Below are 18,414 nucleotides of genomic sequence, written 5' to 3' on the forward strand. Positions count from 1 at the left end.
TGAGAAGACCAAACCTAAGGATAATAGGTATAGAAAAGAGTGAAGATTTCCAACTTAAAGGGCCAGTAAATATTGTCGTCAAAATTATAGAAGAAAACTTCCCTAACCTAAAGAAAGAAATGCCCATGAAAATACAAGAAGCCTACCGAACTCCAAAGAGATTGGACCAGAAAAGAAATTCCTCCTGTCATATAACCAAAACACCAAATGCACTAAACAAAGAAAGAATTTTAAAAGCAGTAAGGGAAAAAGGTCAAGTAACATATAAAGGCAAACCTATCAGAATTATACCAGACTTCTCACCAGAGACTCTAAAACCCTAAAGATCCTGGGCAGATGTCATACAGACCCTAAGGGAACATAAATGCCAGTCCAGGTTACTATACCCAACAAAATTCTCAATTACCATAGACAGAGAAAACAAGATATTCCATGACAAAACCAAATTTACACAATATCTTTCAACAAATCCAGCCCTACAAAGGATAGTAGATGGAAAACACCAACACATGGAGGGAAACTACACCCTAGAAAAAGCAAGAAAATAATCTTCTTTCAACGAACCCAAAAGAAGATAGACACATGAACATAAAAATAGCATCAAAAATAACAGGAAGCAACAATCACTATTCCTTAATACCTCTTAACATCAATGGACTCAATTCCCCCAATAAAAAGGCATAGACTAACAGACTGAAGACTCCAGAGAACCAAATAACCTTATCAAAAAATGGGGAACAGAGCTAAACAGAGAATCTCAACTGAGGAAACTCGAATGGCCAAGAAGCACCTAAAGAAATGTTCAACATCTTTACTTGTCAGGAAAATGCAAACCAAAACCACCTTGAGACTCCACCTCACACCAGTCAGAATGGCTAGGATCAAAAATTCAGGTGACAGCAGATGCTGGTGAGGTTGTGGAGAAAGAGGAACACTCCTCCATTGCTGGTGGGATTGCAAACTGGTACAACCATTCTGGAAATCAGTCTGGCGATTCCTCAGAAAATTGGACATAGTACTACCTGAGGACCTAGCTATATCACTCCTGGGCACATACCCAAAAGATGGTCCCACATGTAATAAGGACACATGCTCCCCTATGTTCATAGCAGCCTTATTTATAATAGCCAAAAGCTGGAAACAACCCAGATGTCCCTCAATAGAGGAATGGATACAGAAAATGTGGTACACTTACACAATGGAGTACTACTCAGCTATTACAAACAATGACTTCATGAAATTCACAGGCAATTGGATGGATCTAGAAAATATCATCCTGAGTGAGGTAACTCAGTCACAAAAGAACACACATTGTATGTACTCACTGATAAGTGGATGTTAGGCAAAGAGCGTGGAATACCCATGATTCAACTCACAGACAAGGAAGAGGAAGGAAGACCAAAGAGTGGATGCTTCAGCCCTACTTAGAAGGGGAACAAAATAATCAGGGTGGGAGGGACTTGGGAGGAAGAGAGGAGGGGGAGAAAGAGAGACAGAATCAGGTTTGGTGGGAGATGGAGGGTCAGGAAATTGAACAGAGGTGTATAGCAATGAGGGATGGAGAACTGGGGGTAGCAACCAGAAAGTCCCAGATGCCAGGAAAGCAAGAGCCTCCCAGGATCCCAGGGAATGACACTAGCTGAAATACCCCACAAAGGGGAGAGAGAACCTGTCAAGACCATATCCATCCATGTTGAGAGATGGGGCCACTCACCCATCTCCAAAACTTTAACCCAGAATTGTTCCTATCTAAAGGAAATACAGGGACAAAGAGCAGAACAGAGACTGAAGGAAAGGCCATCCAGAGACTGCCCAACCTGGGGATCCATCCCACATGCAGACAGCAAACCCAGACACGATTGCTGATGCCAAGAAGTGCTTGCTGACAGGAGCCTGTCAGCTGTCTCCTGAGAGGCTCTGCCAGATCCTGACCAATACAGATGTGGATGCTCACAGCCAACCATCGGACTGAGCACAGGAACCCCAATGGAGGAGTTAGGGGACAGACTGAAGGATCTGAAGGGGCCTTATCTGGCATCATGGGAGGGGAGGCCCTTGGTCCTGTGAAGGCTTGATGCCCCAGTGTAGGGGAATGCTAGGGCAGTGAGGTTGGAGTGGGTAGGTGGGTGGGGGAGCACCATCATAAAAGCAGGGTAAGGACAGATGGGATAGGGGGTTTGCAGAGGAGAAACCAGCCAAGGGGATAACATTTGAAATATAAACAAATAAAATATACAATTAAAAAAATAATTACTTATATTAAAAAAAAAAACATCTGGCACCCTTGGCATATTCATAAGAAACACAAGAAGGCTGGTTAAGCTGGAGCAGACCGAGGATGAAAAGGAGAGGAAACAAAGATCAGGAGGTGGGAAGATGGGTTCTAGTCCTTGTGTAATGGGAAAGCATGAGCTTATCTTAAGCAGAGTTGGAAGAAACATGGTTGAATTTGTTATTTTTATAAAACTGTATTGAATCCATAATACACAATATTTGCAGGTGCCTAAAATGCCAGTACCTGATCCAAAAGGAGAGAGCTTGGCTTGAAGCCCTTTCTCCTGGTACACGTTGGCTTCTGATTCTTTCTTATCTAAGTGCTCGGAAACCAAGCATCACTAATGATCTAGAACTCTGCCAGGCCCTCCCTTGCTGTGAGAATCCACCATCCCTTCTTCTTCCTGTCTTCAAGTTCTCTTTGAAAATCTGCGACAACTCTTTCCTATAGTAGTGTGAAGAACTGGCAATTGACAGGTTGACTACATGGTACAAAAGATGCAACCGGAGCTAAAGAAATGACGATTTGGGGGTGGAAGGCTGAAGGAATTGAAAGAAAGATTCGTGCACACACACACTCACCAGCACGCACTAGGGGTGCGAGTCTGGTGTAAAACTCGCCTAGCATACAGAGTACACAGTAAGTTCAGGGCCTGCCTGGGACAAGGAGACCACTCCTTAAAGAGAAAGAAGGCACAGGAGGGATAGAGCAGTGATTCCACGCTGTCACTTGACCTAAGGCTTCAAAGAGAACACGCAAACGGCAGATGTTGATTTTGACTGTTTGGCAGGACTGGGACTGAATTTTTCCATAAATTTTATAAATTTTCTTCTTCCTTTTTTTTTTTAAAGGCAGTCTGAAACTGTGTAGCTGAGGATGGCCTCAAATTTAGGGCAATCCTCCTGCCTCACCCTTCCATGCTTGGCTTTAGATTTCTGTTACTTTTAGGCTGATTTCTATGGCTTAATACGGACTTTCTGGATACAGTAGGGAGCTCTTCTTCTTCCAAAAGCAAAGAAGCACCAAGATATAAATGCTGAGAAAATGGAAATTAAGGTTTAAAGTGTGTTATTATTGTCTGGCTGGGGGTTGGGGACCTGTGAGATACTAGGAATTGAACCTGGGGCTGAGCATGCTAGGCGAGCCCTGTACCACTGAACTTCACCCTTATGCTCTGCCGTGCCTTCTTTCCCTTACAGTGCAGTCTCCTGTGTCCCAGAGGCCCTGAACTTACTATGTACTTGTGTATACTAGGCAAGTGCTACATCAAACTTTCTGTTTTACAAAATGTACTCCTTTGGGAAAAACGGAGATTTGAAGAGCCTGAGGTCATGGAACGATGAAATAATCTGGAAAAGCAAATTCTGGCAATTTTGTGTTGCCGCTGGAGGTTCTATACCAGGGGCCGATGGTGGGAGTTGGAGAGAGCCAAGGAGACTAGTCTTGAAGGTCCCATGGGATGCCCGCGCTGCCTGGCTTGCTTCTAGAAAGGGAAGAGATCCGAGCAGCTCGGTCTAACTGGCCTGTTGCTTCCACTGTCCCTAGTTGTATCAAATCAAGAAGAGAGCACAAAACTACTTTGAGAGAAGAATTCACAAAACAAACACTCTCACATGGGTAGGTCATTGGTACAGATCTCCAAAGAACATGATGTTCAGTTCCCCCTCCTTAAAAGACAAGAGGAGCGGCTAGGCCTTAGTGCTGGCAACAGTTTATAGTCCACTGTTCACGATTATTTGTGTCTTCTCTATGCTCCAAATTTTTCCTAGTTAAAAAATTGTTTGCTTGTTTGGTCTTTTTGAGGCAGGGTCTCATTGAGCTAAGGATGAGTGTGACCTTCTGATGTTCCTGATCCCACCACCCAGATGCTGACATTGCAGGCATCACCACCACCACCACCACCACCACCACCACCACCACCACCACCACCACCACCACCGTGCCTGGCTACTGTGGTGCTGGAGATCAGATCCAGGGCTTTGCATGGGCTGGGTGAGTACTCTGTCAGCTGAGCTGTGTTTTTTCCTTGTTAAAATGTTAATAAAAGAAGTTTTAGTGCTTTTTTTCCCCCTGGTTTAATAAGGAACTGTTTATTTTTGAGAAAAAGACCCCAAACATCAGGCTAGGCTGTTCACAAAAATAACCCATAGTATAACTTTAGAAAACAAATATTAAGACTATTACGCGCCAGGCAGTGGTGGCACATACCTTTAATCTCAGCACTTGGGAGGCAGAGGCAGGTGGATTTCTAAGTTCCAGGCCAGCCTGGTCTACAGAGTGAGTTCCAGGACAGCCAGGCTTACACAGAGAAACCCTGTCTCAAAAAACAAAACAAAAAAAAACAAAACAAAAAAAAAAGAAAGAAAAAGACTATTACACTATTTTCCTATAAGATGCATTTGACATGCCAACTCCATTCACAAAAATACATTGTTACATTCGTGTTGCAACAGTCCCACTCATGTGAGGGAAAACACACACCTCTAATGCAAAGCTGTTCTCGGGGTACAAGTAAATGAGATGCCTCTGCAGTTAGGGAAGCAACGACTGAAATCGTGAATGAGATGAACTGTATTCCCTGCATAACAGATTATTTTGGAGACAGTTGTTAAAAACCATACAACTTTTTATTGTTACGTCAAAGAGGTATCAACATTAAAGCAAAACTTACAGGGTAAGACTTATCGAAACTACCAAGGAGCATCAAAAGAAGCGGAAATGTAACAGAAATGGCGCAGGGCAGTCGTGAATTAATGACCACAGGAAGGATGGGGAGGGACAACAGTGAGGATGTGCAGAGGATTCCAGGGATGGTCTGGTCTTACTTTCATCTCTCACAAGCGCCTAGGTAGATGACTAACGGGATACGATTTCTAAGCTCCACTATGTGCCTAAGAGTCATCCTCCCCACTGGCGCTGTCTCTGTTATCTTCTCCTTCCTCGGGCTCTTTTCATCATCCTTCAACTCCAGCTGGTCATCCCCCATCTTCATTATCGTCATCACCCAGCAGGTCACCCTCCTCAGCAGAGTCACCTGCACCTGCCTCAGCTCCATCTTCACATCAGCCTCATCTTTCTTCACAGAAGCGCTGCTCTGCTCTTCTTCAGACTTTTCATTCTTCATCTCTACTGGGGACAAGAAGGCCACATCTGCTTGCTTGCTTTGTTCTTTTTCAATTTTTTTCCCAGGCTTTCCAGAAGAGAATCCACTTTTTGTTTTATCTGAGTCAGCTCCTTTTTAATGGCCTCAAGGACACCACCTTTCAACTTTCCAGACTTGGAAGAAGATCCCCGTTGTCCACTCTGTGAATTGAATGTACTTTTGCCCTTTCGTGAGCTGTTCCCTTCACGCTGCTATTTGGAAGGCACCACAGCTCGAGCAATGGGAGGAGGAGGAGGAAGAGGAGGAGGAGGAGGAACACATGCTGGGTGAACTGCACATCCTGTCATAATAATCCCGTTAAAAGTCATGGTCCAAGTCCAGTGAGGAACCGTACATCTCCGCTGCAGATCGTTTCACACCTGCTTTTCCTTGGTTCACTTTTGGCTCTGTAGCCAGATTAATATCTAAAACCTGGCCAGCGGTCATTCTGCCATCCTCTCCAGCTACAGCAGCTCAGGCATCTCTTTCATTAACATACTGGACAAAGGCAAAGCAGAGCAACCCACAATTTTGCCATACTTTGAAAAGATGGCCTCCATGTGAGACTTCTTGACCACCAGAGTTGAGATTCCCAATGAATATATGGGAATTCATGGATCGAGGATCTGTCTTGTTAGTGACACTGCTAGCCATCTCCTTTGATGATGAGGTTTCTCACAAAGCTGAAAACAAGAGGAAGGAGAAAGACGAGACTGCCTCTCCTACTGCAAGTCTATGCCGAGACTCCAGAGCTACAAGAGCAAGGAACCACAGGACTGTTTGCTCTCAGTCTCCTCACAAAACGTTTCTGTGCTTTTTTGAACTTTACTGAGAAACTTCCTTAGCTAACTTCCTTTGAAGAGCCGTTCCCTGACAGCTTTACTTCTACAGGACAACATAAAACATTTCAGGAACTCTCACCTTCTGCTTCTCAAATCTAATACCTACTCTGTAAATCATGGCTATTGAACTGAAACTCTATTAACTGGCATCCGGCTATGTGTCCTGACTCTTATTTACTACTAACACAAACTCTAGTTTCCTTAAATACAAATTCTACTTTAATATCTTCCCAAGAGGACAACAATAATAGCCTAGAGTTAAGAAAAAAAAAGTTTCTTGAGATTTTGCTATTACACTTACCTGCCTGCTAGAAGTCTAGTGAGCTGCCAAATGCAACCTGCCCGGGCTTCGCGCAGGCGCCTTTGCTATTCAGGGAAGCACCAGCTCTTTTCAGTAAAAATATTTCTAAGTAGGATTCAAACCCAAAATGTAACTATAAAGAGAGACAAATTGAGCACATTTTCTTAATTGATCTTTAGTTTTATTTTTCTTCTTCTTCTTCATCTCTTCCTTTCTTCCTTCCTTTTTTTCCCCCCTCTTTGGCCAGGGTTCTCACTCTATAGCCCAGGCTGTCATTTAATTATGTCAATTCTCCTGCCTCAGGTTTCAAAGTGCTGGGATTAGAGTTGTTAGACGTGTGATTAACCACACATCCACAGTTTACTTTAATTGATCTTCATTTTGATTTTGAGACCAGGTCTCATTCTGGCTGGCCAGAGACTTTCCTTGTAGGCCAGGCTGGCTTCACACTTGTAGATCCACTTGTCTCTGCCTCCTGATCGCTATCATTGAAGGCACGTGCCACCTCACCCAGCCCTTTAGTTGATCTAAGAAAATATTATATTTAGTAAATATGTCCAATAAATAGTCCAGTGGCTAAACCATTTTGTTTCAGGGCTGGTGAGGTGGGTTCATGGGTAAAGAGGCTGCTGCTCATGCCTGACAACTTGAGTTCCACCAGGCTCCACATAAGGAGAAAGAGAGAACTTCACAGCATTGTTCTCTGATGTCCCCACATCTGCACTGTGGTGTGAGCACACACACTCCTGCATGGTGGCATGTACACATGCACACATACTAATAATGTTTAAATACTTTAATAATATATCCAATAGAACATTATCATGTACTCACAGGAAGACTTAAGAACTCATTAAAGTAATCCACAAGGAAGTTGTCTGTTGCCAAATAATTTTCCTGTGAAAACACAAAAACATATTATGGCCATGTTTTGAAGCACATCTGTATTACTATGACTTAGATCTTTGAAACCTTTTAAGTCAGTTACACACTGAAGTCGCACTATAAAGCGAACACAGTCCCTGGGAGGGACAGGAAAATGGACTACAACATGAGCTGAACACTCGGGAGGCACAGGATTGAGAGTTCAAGGCCAGTCCCAGCTATGGAGGGAGTTCAAAGTAAACTGGACGACCTGAGACCACACTGCCACCCTCAACAGAAAGGAAACTAGACCAGAATATTCTCTCAGAAGGCCTTGCCACTGCAGCTAGGCAGCAAATGGGACATGGAACAAGGAGCATGCCATGGAAGCAGAGTATGAATAAATACAAACTAATGTTCCACACACATTTCCCAGACTTCAAATTCGCATGTCAGAGAATAGAAGCAGAAGCTAATCAAGATGGAGACCTGGTGGCCTGGATGCAATCCCCATAACTAGACTTCACAGAGTTGTCCTCAGACTTCCACATGTGCACACGGTGCACATATAATAATAATAATAACAACAAAGTAAAGAAGGAAGGCTTGTTAAAGACAGTAACAAGTACTATGAGTTAAAACGAAATTAAATGTGAAATTCTTCACTGCTCGATTTAAATGACAAGCTAAACATAGTATTCAATTTCTTTTTTAAAACTCTATTACTTATTTTTATGTATGTGAGTACACTGTCACTCTCTTCAAACACACCAGAAGAGGGTATCATATCTCATTACAGATGGTTGTGAGCCACTGTGTAGTTACTGGGAATTGAACTCAGGACCTCTCTGGAAGAGCGGTCAGTGCTCCTAACAGCTGAACCATCTTGCCAGCCCAATTTCTTGTCTGTAAGCCTGGGATTCAGTTTTCAGGATCAGGATCCTGCTTGACTTCGAACACAGACTCTTTTGCCAATGCATATATTCTGAGCACAGATTATATACATTTTTTCTGTAACCATTTCATCCACCAACAGAGCAACTTTTAAAGTTGGCAAAACCACCATTGCCAAGAACAAAACTGCCCTCACGATCATCAAACACCTCACTCCATTAGTCAGTGTTTCCACTGTGTCAAGAGCACATCAGGGCACACTCAGCTCAACAGTACATGTGGTTACTTTATTATTCATAATTATATTTCAATTTTGCAAATCTAACACGAAGGTTGAAACATGACACAATGCTATTATTTCCATATGGCTGATAATTTTCTTTTTATTACTAGCCAATTTTTAAAAATTAGTGAAGTAGTGGCTGGAGAGATAGTTCATTTGGTAATGCTGAGCAAGCATCCCTCAGATTTGACTTCAGTCCTTAGAACTCACACAGGAAGCTGGGTGTGCTGGTGTGCACTTGTGAAACCAAGTCTGGGGATAGAGATGGGAGCATCCCTGGGGCTCACCAGCCAGCCCACTGAGCCTAATCAGCAAGGAGGAGAAGGAGGAGGGGAAGAGGGAAGAGGAGAAGGAGGAAAAGGAGGAGGAGGAGGAGGAGGAGGAGGAGGAGGAGGAGGAGGATTTGTTTTGGTAACTTTAGGTAACTGCAGAGTCTGAAGAAAATTATAAATAACTCTAGCTTCAAGATTCAAGATGTATATCAAGGAACTTATTAGAAATCTCAACTAATCAACACAGGGCTTAGTCTTCTGAGACTTGGTTTTGTGTCAACTTGACACAGCTGGAGTTATCACAGAGAAAGGAGCTTCAGTTGGGGAAATGCCTCCATGAGATCCAGCTGTGGGGCATTTCCTCAATTAGTGATCAAGGGGGGAGGGCCCATTGTGGGTGGTGCCATCCCTGGGCTGGTAGTCTTGGGTTCTATAAGAGAGCAGGCTGAGCAAGCCAGAGGAAGCAAGCCAGTAAAGAACATCCCTCCATGGCTTCTGCATCAGCTCCTGCTTTCCGACCTGCTTGAGTTCCAGTCCTGACTTCCTTTGGTGATGAACAGCAATGTAGAAGTGTAAGCTGAACAAACCCTTTCTTCCCCAACTTGCTTCTTGGTCCTGATGTTTGTGCAGAAACCCTAAGACAGACCCCAAGTCATTAAAACAGACAAGCCATGGGCTCACACATGCACCACCTCCAGAGCGATACCCTAGCCCTGCTGCTTACTGGCTTGCTTCACACGGCTTGCTCAGCCTGCTCTCTTATAGCACCCAGCAGCAGCAGCAGCAGCAGCAGTAGCAGCAGCGTGACCTCCAGCCCAGGAATGGCCCACAGTTAGCTGGGCCCTCCCTCATCAATCATCAGTGGTGCCATGTCCCACAGGCTAGCTTACAGGCCAGTCTGATGCTGGTATCCTCTCAATTGAGGTTCCTTCTCCCGAGATGACTCTAGCTATGTCAAGCTGGCAAAATGCTAGCCAGAAAAATTACAATTCAGATTATCATGCTTCTGAACTTATTCAGTAAAGTACCAAGTTAACTCTTAATAAACACATCCTAACTCAATCAATAATCTTTAGTGTCACTCAGGTAGAAGGCATTTGTGTTACAATCAGAGTAGCCAAACCTAGGTGGAGTTGGTAAATCCAAAATGAAATGATACTTTAAAACAACTATGTCTTTCAGATTAAATCTATTTTATTAAATTCTGTAAGTAATCTTTAAAAGTAACAAAATTTTATAATACTAAGCCACAGGATCATGAATCCATGAATGGGAAAGTATATATTTTACATTAATTTTACAAATTAATAAAACTTTATTATATAAATAATAGCTGTAGGGTATAAAATTTCTTACCTTTTAAAAATATGCATTTCATTTGTACGGTTAGCTGATTTAAACTTAGCTCTATGCATTGCATAGATCCTGGTGAACCAGCAGCGATTAGATAATCCTCAGACTCGCAAATTCACTCCAGCTCAGTGGCTCTCAGCCTTCCTAACGCTGCAGCCCTTCACTGCCGTCTCTCAGGGTGTGCTGGCCCCACTAACGCTGCAGCCCTTCACTGAAGTCTCTCAGGGTGTGCTGGCCCCACTAACGCTGCAGCCCTTCACTGCAGTCTCTCAGGGTGTGCTGGCCCCACTGACGCTGCAGCCCTTCACTGCCGTCTCTCAGGGTGTGCTGACCCCACTGACACTGCAGCCCTTCACTGCAGTCTCTCAGGGTGTGCTGACCCCACTGACACTGCAGCCCTTCACTGCAGTCTCTCAGGGTGTGCTGACCCCACTGACGCTGCAGCCCTTCACTGCAGTCTCTCAGGGTGTGCTGGCCCCACTAACACTGCAGCCCTTCACTGCCGTCTCTCAGGGTGTGCTGGCCCCACTGACGCTGCAGCCCTTCACTGCCGTCTCTCAGGGTGTGCTGGCCCCACTGACGCTGCAGCCCTTCACTGCCGTCTCTCAGGGTGTGCTGACCCCACCTTAAAATTATTTTTGTTGCTATTTCATAACTGAGGTGACCCTGAACCTTTTTGTTGCTCTTTCATAACTGAATTTTGCTACTGTTAACAAGTTGTACTATGAATATCTCTTTTCCCAACGGTCCGAAGGGACCCCTGTAAATGGGCTGTTCAATCCCCAAAGGGGTCTTGGGCCAGGTTGAGACCCACCGCCCTCAGCGCTTCCAGTTCAGGGTCTGTCATCTGCTTTGTTTCGTTTTCATATTCCATTTCGGACATGAACTTTTCCTGAAATACATGATGAGTGAGTTGGTATCTTCCAAGTACCCAGCAATCTGTTGATGATTAAAGGAAAGAAACCAAAGAGAATCCAGTGCCGTCTCAGCTCTCGCTGGTAAACTCCCCAGTTATAAACATGTCGACAAGCTGAGGTAACATTTCTAAGTGTCTCCTCTTGGATGCTGAGCAATCTTGTTGGGGACTGAGTATCGGGGGACACTGGTGTCCTGCCTTTACTCCATGATGAAGAGGTACTGTGGCACAGAGACAGTCATAGAAACTTAAAAGAAGTATTCAAATACATCAAAATCAGCATTTCTTTTGGGAAGCTGTATCTTAGCTTGCACTGCTATTGAGTACTGTTGATTTGGAGCAGCCATGACATGTGAAGTGAGTGTAGCCTGCTCTGGCTGCTCTGGCCTTTCAGTGGGAAGTGAGTTCACTTCCCACCACATTTACCAGGTCAGAGTGTCGACACAGCAAGTCACATCAACAGGCAGCCCTGTAAACCAGAGAAGCTAGGCAAGTGCTGTTTTCCTGGGATTGAACACAGAATCTTGTGCTGGGAGCAAGAATTCTTCCACAAAGTTGCATCTCTGGGCCTAAACCAATGAAGACCCAAAAGCTATTTACTTCCAAAGCCCTTGAATTATGTTAGGAAAAAAGAAAAATCCTAGTCTTTAATCTGGTTCAGATTAAAGCCTCTGCTTTTCCCATTAAATTTCCACAATCCAATTATTCGGAATTTTTTAAATTAATTAAATTTCTTAATTCAAGTCGTTATCTTCCAAATCTGTTGATCGTTAAAGGAACAACAGCAACAACAATTGAGTTCTGTTTCACCATTTCATCATCCACAGCTGCAAGCTCAGCGCCCTGCCCATGGAAGGGCGGGCCTCCCGTTAGCACTCACTACTCTTGAAACCTGGCTTCCGGCTTGCTACAGGCTTGCCTCCTGGGAGAGTTCAGTCAGCCTGTTCACCTTCAGTGCAGAAGTTTCTCACAGGAGGAGGGGTGGAGTAAGTAGTCTGCGCATGAATGCCAGCGATGGCGGTGGTGGCTGCTGCTGCTGGAAGCCATCAATCAATCGGGTTGCTTTCTCTAAGCAGCACTCATCACAACTCTTTCTGTTTTTGCATAGTGTGTAGGTCAGAGGACAGCATTCACCCTCAGGCATTAGTTCTAGTGTGGGTTCCGAAAAGGTCAGCTCGGGAACTTTGGGAAGGTCATGAAACTCTTGCCTCTCCGGAGGGGAGAGACTAGTTAACATGCCTCAGACCACAGGGTAGGAACTGACCTGAGGGTGGGGACGCATTCCACAGGACGAACTGTTGCACTGTTGCTCACCTTCGGACAAGGTAAGTCCTCGTCACCCCTTTTCCTAAAGACCAATCAGTTTAAAGGGTGCACTGCTCCACCAATCATATTGTGCCTAGTTGCTGATGCTCTATTCTGCCCCTGGAAACCATATAAAAACTCACACAATAGGTGCTGGTGGTCACCGCCTCTCCTTTGGGTCTGGGACAACCCCAGTGCACTGGAACAATAAATTCCTCTTGCTTTTTGCATCGATCCTGGCTCCAGGTGGTTCACTCAGGGAATCCCTGGTTCACTAAGGCTCCCCAGAGTCTTACAGTTCTAGGGATCAAATGCATGTTTTCAAGTCTTAGAGGCAAGCCCCTGCTGAGCCATCTCACTGGTCCTCTGTACAATTTATTATTAACTCTAATCTCACATCTCAGTCAGTAGATTTTAATCTATTAAACCCTGACACCCAAGGCTCTCTCCCTGTATAAAAGTCCTTCCAATTCTAATTTAAAAGAGATTGTGGTTCTCACTTTCTCCCCTTGTCCACATGGGGGATGTGGTAGTGTCTCTAAAATTTTTTTTAAGGGACATTTAATTGGGGCTGGCTTTACATTTTCAGATGCTCAGTCCATTATCATCATGGCAGGATACATCACAGCATCCAGGCAGGCATGGTGCTAGAGACAGACCTGGGGTTTCTACATCTTGTTCAGAATCCAGCCAGGAGAAGACTCTTCTAGGCAGCTAGGAGGAGGGTCTCCAAGCACATCCTACAATGACACACTTCCTCCAACAAGGCCACGCCTACTCCACTAAGGCTGTGCCTCCTAAAAGTGACACTCCTGTGACAAGCATATTCAAACTATCACATTTCACTCCCTGGTCACAATAGGATTGGCCAAATACATGAGACTATGGGAGCCATACCTCATAATGCAAAATAGTGTCTCTAAATCTTAACTGCACAATTAACACACATGTAACTGCTCCTTCAGCTTCCCTGGAAAAGTTAGTATCTCTGTTTGCTCTTTATTGTTGTGATAAAACACTGATCAAAACCAGCTTAGGAAGGGAAAGCTTAACTTCAGCTTACAGCTCTTAGGCCCAACATGAAGGGCAGTCAGGGCAGGGACTCAAGCCAGGAGCCTAGGAGGCAGGAGCTGAAGCAAAGGTGGGAGATGCATGCTGCTGACTGGCTTGCTCCTCCTGGCCTGCTCAATTTGCTTTGTCATATACTCCAGAACCACCTGCACCCAGAGGCCCCACCCACACTGGGCTAGGCCCTTCCACTACAGTTATTGATGAAGAGACTACCTCACAGCCATGCCTACAGGCTAATCTATTGTGGACACTTCTCAACCAAGGCTCCCTCTTCCCAGATGACTTCAGCTTGTGCCAAATTGCCAAAACTAAGAAAAAACTAAGCAGCACAGCTCTCTCTCCAGCCACAAGGGGCGCTACCTTCAGAACTTGTGACTGATAGTGTGTGTCCGCAGCACACACTACCGCCATTGGCTACCTTGAACATCTAACAGTTTCTGCAGTTTCAAAAAGCATTAGAAAATTAGAAAGTAGGCCTCCACTGGGATACATGAAGGCTCTCTGGGATCTACCTCAGTTTCCAGAAGATGTTCCCTGTGCTCTGGCTCCTAACTCTGCACAGGCTCCAAGGAAGGAGGAATGAAGGGAGATAGGACCCGAGATTCCTGCATCTAACCAGCTGCTCTGCTCCCCCCACGACCCCCCCCCATGGTTTGTACGTGAGGACACCTGTTACCAAGCTGAGCATGTTCTGAGTTGTTCAACCACCACGTTCCATTGGAAAATAAACGCAGTGATTAGTCGGGAACTCACAAAACCGTCTTCCCAGAGACAGAGTTACCGGGTTTTGGTACATTGCTTTTAGATAAAGATGATATTTTTATACTTAAGAAATCTCTTTGCTTACTATAATGATATCTAAGCTGTAAAGATAACAGAATGAATCTGAGAAAGCTAAGTCTTAGTTGAGAACAAACACCAGTCTTCACAATTAAATGCTGTACATACTGTTTGAAGCTAAAGTCCCTTTTTATGTGTACATTTTTAGGACTTCCTACATATAATACCTATGTACATCATTTCTAATCTCCCTCTACCTACTGAGTCCATTTGTGTTGCTCGTATATATGTGCTTAGGGTAGGCCATTTGGGACTGGATAACCTACCGGGGCCTCATCCCTGGAGAAGACCGACCCTCTCTCCCCCCCTCTCAGCAGTCACTGATTGCTCATACCTCTTCATCTAGGGACCTTGTGACATCCCCCCTTCATGTTGGCATGTCAGCTGGTGGTGTCATTATGCAGGTCACAGTTAGGCCACCATAGTTGAGACTGGGTTTTCCTATTACAGACGAACTACTTTTAAGGTACACAAGAAGAAAGCAATCAAGATTTAAAACTTGGGTACTCAACTCCTTAATGTACTGTCTTATTGGTAAAAAATAACAGGAGTAAGTTGACTCGTATATATTGCAAGATGATCTGAACTCATGCCTTTTGAATCATTTACATAAATAAAAAAACATACTCCACAAAGAACATAAAAATATATTAACTTTTTGTACCAAAGCTCAACCAGACACATAGAGATGCTAAGCCAGGCACGGGGCACACACCTATACTGTAACCTCAGCACGTGGCAGACAGAAGCTGGAGGAAGGAGCTGAAGGGCATCCTCACTGACAGAGTCAAGAGGCCAGCCTAGACTACCTGGCACTCCAACTCAAAAAGTAAATAAATAAATGAAAATGGACCACCGAACCAAACTCATCACCCAAGTGACACACTCTATACACTGTGTTTGGGGACATAAAGGTATGTTGAGACATGTCTTTAAGAAAGTTCAAATTTTATACATAAAACATTTAAATAGCTGGGCATAATGACTCATGCCTATAACCCAGCATGGGGGAGGCAGAGGCAGGAGTATCCGCCTACTATATACCACACCAAGAAAAGTATAGTCTACATAGAGTTCCAAGCTAGCCAGGGCCACGCCAAGGAAAGTACAGTCTACATAGAGTTCCAAACTAGCCAGGGCCACATACAAGCAAGACACTGCCCCCAAAACAAGCCTCTCACCTAAAAGCAGAAATTTACATAAACACAACGTCCCTGGCAGACAAGTGGTGGATTCCAAATGAGTTACTCTATGCTTTGAAAACGAAGACACTATGTGAAGGTTAAGATCCTTTGTGACATCCATAATAACAGTGTAGTTTTAGATTACTGATTGAGAAAATATGAAGAAAATGATTATAAACCCAGGAACACCGAAACACTGCTTCTTAAATGAAATACAAAGTTTTCTTTGCCTGTGTAACCCCGAGCAGCGTCCAGGCTGCCACCGTGGTTCCCTTTGATCATGATTCTCTTATCCTAGGATGCCTCAACAGGATCCAAGATAGCTGCTTCCGCTCCAGCACCCCATCATTGACCCAGTGAGAAGAAGAAAACTTGTTACTCTTCAATTCTTACACGAACTTTAGAATCTCAGTAACCCAGTTTCCAATGTGGCTCAACCAAGAGCAAGCCTGTGATGAAGGTCAGCTACCTAACCACTGGAAACATCGGCTTTCCAGAAGTAGGGCCCAGCCTTTCTACTCACGCCTCTCACAAGGACCCGGTCACGTGACAGCACTTACCTGCAGGAGAGGCAGAAAAGCTGGCACTCTGGATAGTAGAGTAGCTAGAATCTTTTTCTAAGACTGTGTTGTTTATTGATAAGAACACCAACACACGTTGGAGAACCAAAGCCAAGCATATGTTTGAGGAAGGTTAATCATTTAAGTAGTCAGCCAACGCTTGGTTGAGCATGTGAATCTGAGGATCTGGTCACAAACTGGTCTCCATGGGAAGCTGCCCATGTGCCAAGGCAGTCTGCATGATGTTGGGTTTGGGAAGGGTTCTGTGGAGATGATCTGGGCCAGAAGGAATGTGCCGGATTGTGACATGGGTGAGGAAGGGTAACCCAACAAAACTGACAGCAAAGGGGGCAGAAGACTAACAGGGCTGTTTGGCCAAAGCAGAGCATGGGGAAGTGCTTTGCAAGCTCAAAGCGGGGTGAATGAATATGTACTCTAGAGATCAAGGTCGGATGCAGATTAAGGAAGACTGAGCCTTTGAAGGGCTCCAGGGGTCTCGGTCGTATCTTACTTCTATGAACTTTGGCCTCCTCAGCTTTGAAATGTGGGAAATAGCCACTACCTCAGAGGGCTGTCCTGGGGTTCAACATCAGTCTGTGGCCAGCATTCGGCAATACTAGCTATTCATCAAGTTTCTTACAGTGGAGTAAAATGGTCATTTTGGAAAGAGTTAACAGCAATGCGACAGCCATGGGAGACTCCAGGACAGACAGCCGCTGCACACAAGTTTGCATCTGATGCTTTAGACAAAGAAGAGCTTCAGCTGAGAGAAGGAATAGCCAAACTCTGTGCCTGGCAATGAAGCCGGAAATAGAACCACAGGTCCAAGGTCCATGATAGAGACAGACATGGCTAGGGAGGCAGGGGGGGATTAAGGCAGCATGGACAACTGAACAGAGCGCACCCCTCAGCAAAACACAAGAACGCAGTGGGAACGCAGACTCGGGGGCTGGAGAACATAGGAAAGGGTTCTGAAGAGGTGACACACGGACACCTGATAGCTCACCACATATGTAGAAGCATCAAGCGTTGTCTGGACACAGATGTGGTGCAGGGATCTGCAATCCTCCCAGCACTGAAGCAGTGGCATACAAGCTGCATACAAAGTCTGAAGTGACTCAGGGTTGCACACATAGCAAGTTCCAGGCCACACAGGTTACCTAGCGACACCGTGAGCAGATGTGGGGATGGGGAAGGGTAAAGCTACAGGGGCAAAGGAGGAGCTTGCCCACAAACATCTGGAGAGCAGAGTCCCAAAGATCAATACCTCACAGGAGTGGGAAGAGAAGCTGGGAAGGGAAAAGAAAACTGGGATCAAGGCCTGGAACCCAGCGGGTGCCCAGGGAAGCACAACCATTCAAATGCTAAGTGCTTGTAAGATTCCCAGGCTGGACTGTACAGGAAAGGAGGAGCTGGCTCAGATGCCCTGCTGCGTGAAGCACTGAGGCTTAGTGATGGAATAACTTAATTTCCCGTTAAATGGGGTTATGCCAATATATGGGAGCATTTCTGATGTGCTGTGTGTACCTGTATGTTAGTGTACATAGAAGTTTCTCTTTTCTCCCCCACCCCTCCTCCTGCTGCCCCCTCCTCCTACTCCTTCTAGTATCTGCTGACTTAGCCCTCCCTCCTATGTTAGCCCCAGCTAGACTGTTAACATTTTGAGACTTAAGCCCAGTATTTAGGACAATACTTTGAATACACAGTCACACATGTTTGTTGAATGAAAAGCCAAAAGTAAATGGGATAATCAGTCAACAAAAGAAGCAAGGGCTAGAGCATTCACATTAGTAAATTCTGGGCGTGGTTGAGCTCCTGCCTCAACAGTGGTAGGAATAAGGGTGGCCTCTGCATCTGTCTGTGCCTTGGGGCAAGCTCCTCCCGCAAGCAACAGGCTTTCTAGAATAGTCTCTAAATACAGCACTCTCCCAAATGATAAATGGATTTGGCAAATGTTTAGTATGCTCAATTTCTCCAAAATTCTGACCTGAGAACAATGTATAGAAAACAAGTTAAGCACTTACAGATAGATGACTGGTTTCTGCTGCTGTTTTTGTGTTTGCCTGTTTGTTTTGGTTGTTTGGTTGATTAGTTTTGGGTTTTTTGGTTCTGTTATTTTATTATTTGTTGATTGATTGAGTGTTGTTGTTGTTGTTGTTGTTGTTGTTGAGACAGGGTTTCTCTACATAGCCCTGGCTGTCCTGGAACTTGCTCTGTAGACCAGGCTGGCTGCAAACTCACAGAAATTCTCCTGCCTCTGCGCTACCGTGGGGGTGGGCTGGTATTTTTTTTAGACAGGATCTCACATAGCC

The 18,414-nt window shown here is 44.8% G+C and overlaps 1 protein-coding gene and 1 pseudogene across 1 annotated transcript in view; both read right to left on the bottom strand.

Annotated features, from left to right (window-relative positions):
* Rgs22 (regulator of G protein signaling 22) overlaps positions 1–9,925 on the bottom strand; it is a 112,410-nt gene extending 102,485 nt beyond the window's left edge. The window contains exons 1-2 of the mRNA XM_029548194.1: positions 9,902–9,925; positions 7,395–7,457 (exon numbers count right to left, since the gene is read on the bottom strand). Coding sequence (XP_029404054.1) covers positions 7,395–7,457; positions 9,902–9,925 — 87 coding nt within the window. The remainder of the gene's footprint in view (positions 1–7,394; positions 7,458–9,901) is intronic.
* On the bottom strand, positions 5,167–6,071 carry LOC110335031 (annotated as a pseudogene).
* Positions 9,926–18,414: the final 8,489 nt, after the last annotated feature.

The sequence above is a fragment of the Mus pahari genome, chromosome 17 (genome assembly GCF_900095145.1).
Source record: "Mus pahari chromosome 17, PAHARI_EIJ_v1.1, whole genome shotgun sequence".
NCBI lineage: Eukaryota > Metazoa > Chordata > Mammalia > Rodentia > Muridae > Mus > Mus pahari.